The sequence below is a fragment of the Miscanthus floridulus genome, chromosome 8, assembly GCF_019320115.1.
Source record: "Miscanthus floridulus cultivar M001 chromosome 8, ASM1932011v1, whole genome shotgun sequence".
Taxonomy (NCBI): domain Eukaryota; kingdom Viridiplantae; phylum Streptophyta; class Magnoliopsida; order Poales; family Poaceae; genus Miscanthus; species Miscanthus floridulus.
In genome coordinates this window covers 139246676-139255388 of record NC_089587.1, presented here as the reverse complement: position 1 = coordinate 139255388, position 8713 = coordinate 139246676, and the positions used below count along the sequence as shown (strand labels likewise).

General features: G+C 43.5%; 2 protein-coding genes across 11 annotated transcripts; one reads left to right on the top strand and one right to left on the bottom strand.

Annotated features, from left to right (window-relative positions):
* Positions 1-287: 287 nt before the first annotated feature.
* Positions 288-7502, top strand: LOC136477307 (uncharacterized). 9 transcript variants are annotated; one of them, XR_010763977.1, is made up of 5 exons: positions 288-730; positions 2059-3550; positions 3630-3996; positions 7136-7225; positions 7366-7502. XR_010763977.1 is itself a non-coding variant. In XM_066475434.1 (5 exons), the coding sequence occupies exons 2-5, from the start codon at positions 3933-3935 to the stop codon at positions 7480-7482; spliced, it is 366 nt and encodes a 121-aa protein (XP_066331531.1). In that variant the 5' UTR covers positions 3372-3792; positions 3906-3932; the 3' UTR covers positions 7483-7502. The 9 variants fall into 9 exon arrangements, 3 of the variants coding, with proteins under 3 accessions (XP_066331531.1, XP_066331533.1, XP_066331530.1); XR_010763981.1 differs by having other exon boundaries at positions 2059-3792; positions 3906-3996; XR_010763980.1 differs by adding an exon at positions 4411-4464 and having other exon boundaries at positions 2059-3996.
* Positions 5358-7574, bottom strand: LOC136477305 (CUE domain-containing protein 5-like). Of its 2 annotated transcripts, none has more exons than XM_066475432.1 (2): positions 7440-7574; positions 5358-6940 (listed from the first exon to the last, which is right to left on the bottom strand). In XM_066475432.1, exon 2 carries the CDS (start codon positions 6928-6930, stop codon positions 5566-5568), a length of 1365 nt encoding a protein of 454 aa, XP_066331529.1. In that variant the 5' UTR covers positions 6931-6940; positions 7440-7574; the 3' UTR covers positions 5358-5565. The 2 variants fall into 2 exon arrangements, with proteins under 2 accessions (XP_066331529.1, XP_066331528.1); XM_066475431.1 differs by having other exon boundaries at positions 5358-6945; positions 7440-7572.
* Between the last annotated feature and the right edge of the window lie 1139 nt (positions 7575-8713).

The following is an 8713-nucleotide window of genomic DNA, read 5'->3' as shown; positions in this document are numbered from 1 at the left end:
AGTGCTTTATCTGCTAGAGTGGCAAAGTGCTAACCTACGAGTCCATTGGTAAGAAAGGTAGCCGCTATTTGAATGTCAGACTAGCACATGCTATTTGGAACAATGCAATGTCGCCTGTAATAGACCCCAGTGCCAATCTTTCATTTATTTATCAAACATCTCCTAACCGAGACACTGTTTCTCTCCGTGTCCATTTCAAATACCAGATAGAAATCGCGCAGACCCTACAGCAGGATACTAGTGATTAGCGCAGGTGTGCATCAGCATCAGCTCAGATAAACAAAGAGAACGCTCCCCAAGTCCCAACTGAAGACTCGCCCCCGAAGTCCCAGTCCCACTCCAAATTCGACTCGTGCATGTTCACAGCCATCAGCAGCAACGGGCCGCGGCCGAGAGGGACACGGGACGAAGGGAAGCCCCCAGAGAGAGGAGCTAGGACAAGGAAAGAACACCACCGAGCCGAGGCCTGAGAGCAATCACCCTGGCCTCGCACCGCCCGCCGAGGCCGAGGCAAGCAAGCAGAACGAAGACCAAAATCACATCGCGTAGCTACGAGCTACGAGCTACGAGTACTAGCTATCAGCGAGACGCTCGGCCACGAGTAACAGCTCCTCCGTCAGCAGCCGGGAGCCCAGCCCAGCAGCGCTTTGTCCCTTCCACCGATCGTTCCTCCATCCTCCTCGCCTCCTCGTCTCGCGCGAGCACCGCCACCACCACCAGCAGCAGCAAGGTGAGCTGAGCTTCCTCCACTCCCCGAACCCAACTGCTCACTTGTCTCGGACCGCGATTGCCCAGCCCCCATGCGTGCGCGCGTTGCGGGGCGGCATTGGGGCCCGGGGGCCGGCCCCGCCCCAATGGTGCTCGCCTCGCGCTGCATCCGTCGCCTCCGTCCGCCTCGCCGGGAGTTTGGAATTTGGCGCGAAACCCTAGCCCCCTGCCGGAATTCGGGGTGGCGCGGGTCGGATCAGGGGAGCCTGGGTGCGCCCCGAGCAGGGGAATCAGTTTTGAATTGCGCACTGTTGCCGTGCCCAAGTTTGCTACGCGTTTGGGAATTTGGGTGCTTCTTTTTTTTTTCTTTTTTTTCGCTCCCGCATCCGACTGAATTTCGTGTTGGGAAATGGAGCGAGCTCGTTCTGGTGGTGATCGGGGCAAAACCCTAGCTTGGCTCGTCGTGCTTTCATCGGAATTTAGAATCAGGGGAGCTCCGTGCTTGGGGGCGCGTTGCCTTTCTTTGCTTGTGATTTTTGTTTCGAATCCTTCTGGCTGCTGCTGTGGCTTACTATGGTCTTGTCTCTGACTGTGCGGTCCCACGATTGTGGGATCTCTGCACTGCACACGTTTACTTTGTAGGTTCTCATTAGATTCTCGATTTTGGCACTGGCTGTTCGGTTTTGCTGTGCCGGAAGAGCTCAGAAGACTTCCTTTGGGTTTATGCATAAAAAGGTGGTTAGGGTTGCAGAACTGGATTGAAGAAGCTTCCTATGGTCTTTATTGCGCTAGAACCTTCTAGCTTATTGTTTCTTCAGCTAACAACTGATCCAATTTTGGTGACATGAGTTTTTCTCCTCGACCTGCTACTCTGCATGGTCTGCACCTTTAGATGTTGCATCAGCTTGTAGCATCAGGGGTCTGAATGTGGAAGGAAGCTCCAGCCTCTGCACACATTAGCTCAATGCTGGGACGCTGATGAAAGCAAATACTATGGAATTTCATCCGGCATTAAGCCTATTGCTAAACCTCCAGCATTATTGTTGCAGAACTCCATAATGACAACCTCCAATTCATGCATTATTTATCTTCTTGTGTACCTTCATTTGCTCTCTGTGGATTTAATGTTGTTGTTTGTTAGGCTTTTTTGCTTGAAAGTGAGGTCCTAAAGTTTCATTTTCATGTCAAGCCTAATCTTTCAATTGATTAGCAAGGTTATGGGACTTAATCCAGTTTTAGTACTGTTCTGTTGGTTCTTAATTAATCGAACCTGGACCAAGCAGCATTTTTTTGCTCTTGCTTTTTTTATTTGTCTTACACATTTCTAACATATTTTGTTATCAATTGCAGTTAGTTCTCCTGTTGGTTTATTTGTGTACTGGGGCATATTGGATTGGAGGAGCCAGAAAACTTGAAAACCCGCATATTGGATTGGAGGAGCCAGAAAACTTGAAAACCCAGAATTACTTTGAACTTATATTTATGTCCTGATTATATGGAATCCCATTTCTAAGAGATGCCATCATCGACACCACCACCGCCACAAAATTTTCTCCCACTACCATCACCAGTGGCTGGGCAGAGGACTCGTATTAACCTTGGGGAAATCAAACTAAAACTAGTTAAGAGGATTGGTCCAGAGCGAGCAAAGAAGTACTTTGAGCACCTACAGAGGTTTTTGTCTTTGAAGCTGAGCAAGACTCTATTTGACAAGTTCTGCCTCACAATACTTGGTCATGATAACATTCAGCTTCATAACCTCCTCATTTGCTCTATTCTCCACAACACCTGCCAAGCAAGTGGCCCACCGACAGTCAGTACACCTAAATCAATTGGAGTTGCCAAGAATTCAAATCATGGTTTAAGTCCTACAGTCCCTGTCTCTGACATTGGTCATGTTTTGCATCATCATGTGAAGGACCACTATCCACAAAGCAGAAATGCACATGTTCTCCAGGAGAATGGTGCTGTGCATTTGAGCAAACTAAAGAGATTTCCACAGCCTCAACAAAGTGAACTTGTGGAACAACTGTCCAAACGATCACGTGTGGAGAATGCATATTCAAATTTATCTTACTCCACAAATCGCAACTGTCCTGGTGTCTCTGGTAGAGAATATGTGGAAGCGGTTGCACAGCATGTTCGAGGTCCCATAACTGCCCCACTAGGGGTTGCCTTCTGTTCTGGTCATTTTGGTGGGAATTTGAGAACTTTGACACTTCCCTCTAGTGCTAGCAGTGATGACTCTATTTGTTGTTATGACCTTGGTCAGCTGTGTGATACTTCATCACTGAGACAGCGTATGGGAAGAATAGCAGAAACAGAAGGGTTAGATGGTGTGTCATTAGAATGTGCTAATTCATTGAATAATGGAGTTGATTTTTTCTTGAAACAGCTTATTGGATCTTGTATGGAGCTAGTATCAGCAAGATCTCAGCATGATCGAATAAATCATATGGCACTAAAACAACAGTTAAGTCAAAAGCTAATAAATGGTGTGCAGCTGCAAAATCAGGTCCATGGTCGAAGTGCCACTACATGTCCACAAATCCACTCAGTTTCATTGCAAGACTTCAAGGCTCTATCAGAGACAAATCCTCAGCTGCTTGGAGTCAATGCATCACTGGTACTTGAAAAAATGAATTCATATGACTAATCAGTTAGGATGCAAATGGATTAATCTTTCTACAGAGTTTGATCTTTGCCTATCAGGCAAGAGGATTGAAAGCTCGAAATCCTATCTTTGTCACATGCACCATCAGCCAATGGTATGTGGACGTTTGCATGACTCAGAAAATGCATCCAGCTGAGGTTATAGCACCAAATGCGACAATGATGAAGTGTGAGTCTCGCCCAGCATACTTCTCCACAAATTTCATGTTGACATCCAAGTCCTGACTTGCTTCTGCACATATATGCAGCTGAGGTGTTGCTTCCTGTTTCATCTCTGCTACTCAAAGGATGTTTTGACATTCTTAGTCTCATATGTAGCAGACACCAAATCTTCTCAGCTTGGTGTGTCTCCTATGGTGCATGGTGTATGTTTTCATAATTTATTGATAGGCAACTGAAGATCCTGTTCTGGTGAATTCCGTGGCTCACTATTAAGACTGCTCCATCAAAATAAGTGAAGATCTCATAACTTGTAGAGAATGTTGATCATACAAAGACATCAATTTTGTGCTTCTATTCACCAGTGAGGAGTCAGGACTGTACACAGAACCATGGTGATGCAAGGTGCAAAACAGATTCAGAACTGGGCTTTCCAGCACAAAAAGAAGTTGATCGGTAAGTCTATTGCACTGGTGTGGTATAAATTGTTACATTTGTACTTTCGACTTTCGAGCATGTAGATACTATGAAAATTTTGATGCTTGTTATGTTTTGCCTGTCAACCTCTCAGTGCATTCTTCCTTTCTTTCACAACCGGTAAAAGTTACAAAATATAGTTTGACAAGCCTTACTCTGTGAATATTTGTTCTAACTGTTTCGTTATTGTATTTAACATAAACTGTTTAAATACCCAGTCTCCTTTATGTTAGGTTATGCAAGTACAAAACATTTGATCCATATCTTGACTGTTTATATTCATCTACAATGGGTTCTATTTTCAGGTTTTTTACCTTTAGTTTGTGTTGTTGCCTGTTATGTGTTTAAGCAGAATTTAAAAATCAGTTTCATTTTGCTCTGCAAGAGATGAAGGGAAATCGAATTCATGCATGCATATATCTATATTGGAGATGGCCTTGTCCTGCAGTATGTCTTCAAGCTCCATATTTCTTTCCTTAGATATCCATGTTGCATCTTTTTGAACTTCAAATTAATCAGTAATATGGAAGTAGAATAATTTTAATATCATGGCCTTCACTTGCTAAACTTAGGCGAACATATTGGAGATGTAGCGAATGCAAATTCATATCTAGGTGATCATGCAAACTTATAATGTGGCCAATTGGAGTGCGTTTAGATGGACTAGATTTAACTGGAGTGGGGAACCACATCGTTCTGCGTTCATAGGGGTGAGTGTGCGTGTGTTGTTCTGTGTAATCGGGGAAAAAAAACAGCGACATGAGTTTGCATGACCAATTGGACTGTTAATTAACATATACACATTTTTTATGACAATGATATTCAGAGAGTATAGAAAGAAATTAAACATATGAAGCTCGTATGAATCGAAGTCAAGATTGTATTAATCAATAGTGAACCAGATTGAAATGGATCAAGCACAAAAATTTTGCATGGCCAATGGATTTCGCTGGATAGCATGTTCAACTCTGAACCAGTATAGGCACACTGAAGTCACTCACTCCATATATTGGGGCTAAGTGCAGAAAATGAAATTTGAAAATTTTGGAATTGAGAGATGCAAAATATTTGGGTTGGGCAAACCTTTAATCCGTAGGGATCCTTATGGGTGCAATGTCTGGAGATGAAAATGTGCTAGTAGTTGGGTGCCTTTGGTTAGAGAATTTGGGTTCTTGTGAGACCCTCCCAAAACAATCTTTTTATTTTTTATCACAGAAGCACATGTACACTAGAGCTTGGACAAATTACAGGTCCTAACTTGTAGAAGCGTTATCTTTTTCTTTTTGGTTCTTGAACATGTAGGAGAGCTGTGTATCACTTCATTAAAAAGAGAAACAGGAGTGATAGGAGAAGTGTCATCAATATTCATCAGCAATTTTCAGTCACTTCCAGAACAATAACAGTCACATTAATGAAATGAAACATATGAACTATCCACCTACACAGTTGAGTACATATTTTCATGAACCAGAGCAGTCTTTTACTCTGCAATATGAAAAGAAGGTTTGTTACTATGGTTCCGTCAGTGCTTCACATCTGTTCTCACTCTCAACCAGACATGGCAGTCTCAAATCTCCCCACCAAGGCCATTACCTTGTTCTTCCTTTCCTGGATAGGCTTGCTCCTGCCCTCCTCTGTAGCTTCATTGCTCCTCCCTTCATCCTTCCTCCACTTCTGTGCCAATTCCACGGTCTTCGTTGGCTGCATTATCTTCTCCTCCTTAGTTTTGGCCTTTTCTTGTGCAATCAGTTCATGTTCAATAACAGCATCCATTAACTCAGGTCCATTAGCAGCTTCTTTTAATGCAGTTTCACAATCAACTTGCTTTAGCTTGGCTTCATCATTAGCTTCCTTTGATTCAGTTTCACTGGCAGCTTCGTTTAGTTTGGTCTGATCAACAGTTTCATTTAGCTCAGTTGCACAGACATCTTTCTTCAACCCAGTTTCATCAACAGCTTCCTCCGATTCAGATTCATCAACTGCTTCTTTCGGGATGTTTATTTCACTGTTTCCAATATAAGCCCTGTCACCTGTGCTCAGGTCTTCATTGTCCTTTCCATCATGTTTCTTCTCCAAAATGTCCCCTGTGTTCTCTTGATTCTTGTATTCCTCCGGACTAGAGGATGTCTTGCTATTGAGATCCACAGATTTCAGATCAACAGGGTCAGGGAGCCGTTCATGCAAGTGCTCCTCTATGGAAGAGGTGCTTATGCTCTCTGTCTCATCAAATTCCATTAACAGCTCAGCATCTTGTTCCTCGATTTTTGGTGTCTCTTTTTGTCTCGCCGGCACACTTGTTGTCCTCTGGATAGAGACATATTTCTCGGCTCCCATTCTTTTCTTTGTTATAGCGCCAGGAGCATGAGTGGAAGATGCAGCTTGAGTTTTTCCAGCTCCAAGAGGTCCTGCGGTTGTTTTCTGAGATTTCGGCTTTACAGAAGATGCTGCTGCCTTCTCAATACCAGGCCTTGTAGAGAGATTATTACTCTTCTGCATGGTGGATGGTGATTTTGCTGCCCTGGGCATATCCTTAGATGAGGTGTTTGGAGCTGCAAGGGCTGGAGGCCAAACAGATGTGGCACCAGGCTTTTCTGCTTTTCTTCTCATTGTGTTTGTTTGCCTTGCACCAGCCATGGACGAAGCAGAGTGCAGTGTCTTTCCGTGACTTGAAGAGGCTGAGCTAGATGTGGACCGGGATGAGGTCGGGCGAGCGTTGAATGATGATGCGGGTCGACAGGTGTTGGATGAGATTGAGGCGGGGGATGGGGATAATCTGCGATCAGGAGAGGTTGGGACGGATCTTGCACGCCGTAGCCCTTGGTCAGACTCACTGGGTTTGAGCCCTGGGGACATATTCTGAATGCCCCGGTTGACTCTAGCATTCTGCTGAGGGTCCCTCCTTGATGTTGCCATTGCCTATGAGCTATTCTGCCAACAAAAAAAAATGCACAAATTAATGATGCTCTTTGTCCTCTCTTCCACTGGGTTATAAACTGCAACCATTTTTATGCCATCATCAGAAAAAAGTACTAGTTTGGCATTGTATATAGTGTATACAATAATTGGGCTTGACTAGCAATTCAACACGTTATGAATGATTATGCCTTTTTATGTGCAGTTTCATCTAAGAGAGAAGGCAAATAATTGTGGAATATTGACCGCAAAGCGCAAACGGAGGATTAATAGAAAGGAAATGGCATGGTTCAAGGTAAAATTATGCTGATAATCATTTGAAACAACATAATACTTTTTAGAAGGGGCACTCATTAATTAACTGTTTATTGTATTTGTTTTCCATGCATCACACATCATGCATGCCTATTCACACCTATCAACTGCGCTTTTCAGATGCAACAGCCGAGAGAACATTGCAACCACACGGATCCAAACTATGCTGCCATTCTGCCAAGAAAGAGGCATACCTCGGCTGACCTCCGAGCTGTTCACACGGACTCCAAAAGCTGATCGATCTCTGCAATCATGGTCAGCAATGGAATAGAGAAGGAAGGAGAATGCTTGCATTGATGTGCCCACTTTTTATGGCCTGCCTCCTTCACCTGGAGAATCTAGGCGGTTGCTGTATTGAAATAGTCCGAGGAAGGGCACTGGCTGAAAAGATTTTGTGAATGTTTGGCCCTTGTGCTTCAGTTGGCTGTATTCGGTGGGCGGTCCATAAATAGTGAGCAGAGACGTCCCTGGCCTCCATTGATGATTCAAGGTGTGTGGAGGAGGGCACAACGCTATTCTAGACGGCAGGGCAACGGATCCGCCGTTTTGGCTTTTCAAGCCTATTAACGGCGGGCAGCCGGGCACGGTTACATGCGTGCCTGTCTATGAACTACTTTGTTGCTGGCACGCGTGTACCCAGCTGCACATGTTGCATGTTTGACAAGAGATTGTATTCTGTATACCGTGTGACTCTCAGCCTGTTCGTTTGGCTGTGGCTTGTCGTAAACGATCGTAAATTTTCAGTCGAAATAGTATTTTTCTCTCATATAAACCAACCAGCAGTACTTCTTCACGAACCAGCAACGATACGAACCAGTCAACCGAACAGGCTGTCTGTCACAAGTCACATCAAATGAGTTTACCAAGGCAATGTACGGAGTATACTTGTGGTATACTGGTATGGCATGCCATTGTGCACCTGGTCATCGTGGGGCTCATTCCCCTTGTGTTGAGAAAGCATCTGATCTGACCTCTATTCTGAGCATATCGTGAAAAGTTCCGACGGAATCGCAGCTGTGTCCTACCCCTGTTTCGTAGACAAAAGAGTATGTTTTTATAATTTAGATTATAAGTAGTTTTATGAATGCAGCCATAAACTAAGTACTCTCCGTACCTTAAAGAGGACACGTCTTATTTTTAAAGGAGACAACCAATTTAAGTTTAATTAGGTTTATAGAAAATAATATCAATATTTGTATCTTTAAATAGGTTTATAAAACTATGAAAATATGTTACATCATTAATCTAAAATTTATATCTATACCTAATATTAAAAGCTGAAATAGTTTTTCTATCTGACTTCTTTTATTTTCCATAATGTCCTTAGGCACCCATCAATGACCTAGACTTACGAGTCACGACTCATGTTCATATGTGTCAGAAAAACACATGTCTAACTCCACGATGCAGAAACCAATTCTAAAAATATATTGAAACAGATGACACGATATGAAATTTGATTTCAACA

Excerpts from the sequence above, each read along its gene's own strand:
- LOC136477305 (XM_066475432.1), bottom strand. The coding sequence starts at position 6,930 with ATGGCAACATCAAGGAGGGACCCTCAGCAGAATGCTAGAGTCAACCGG.
- LOC136477307 (XM_066475434.1), top strand. The coding sequence starts at position 3,933 with ATGGTGATGCAAGGTGCAAAACAGATTCAGAACTGGGCTTTCCAGCAC. Across the intron at positions 4,465-7,135 it reads GGAGATGGCCTTGTCCTGCA|TTTCATCTAAGAGAGAAGGC; the intron begins GTATGTCTTCAA and ends TTTTATGTGCAG. Across the intron at positions 7,226-7,365 it reads AGGAAATGGCATGGTTCAAG|ATGCAACAGCCGAGAGAACA; the intron begins GTAAAATTATGC and ends TGCGCTTTTCAG.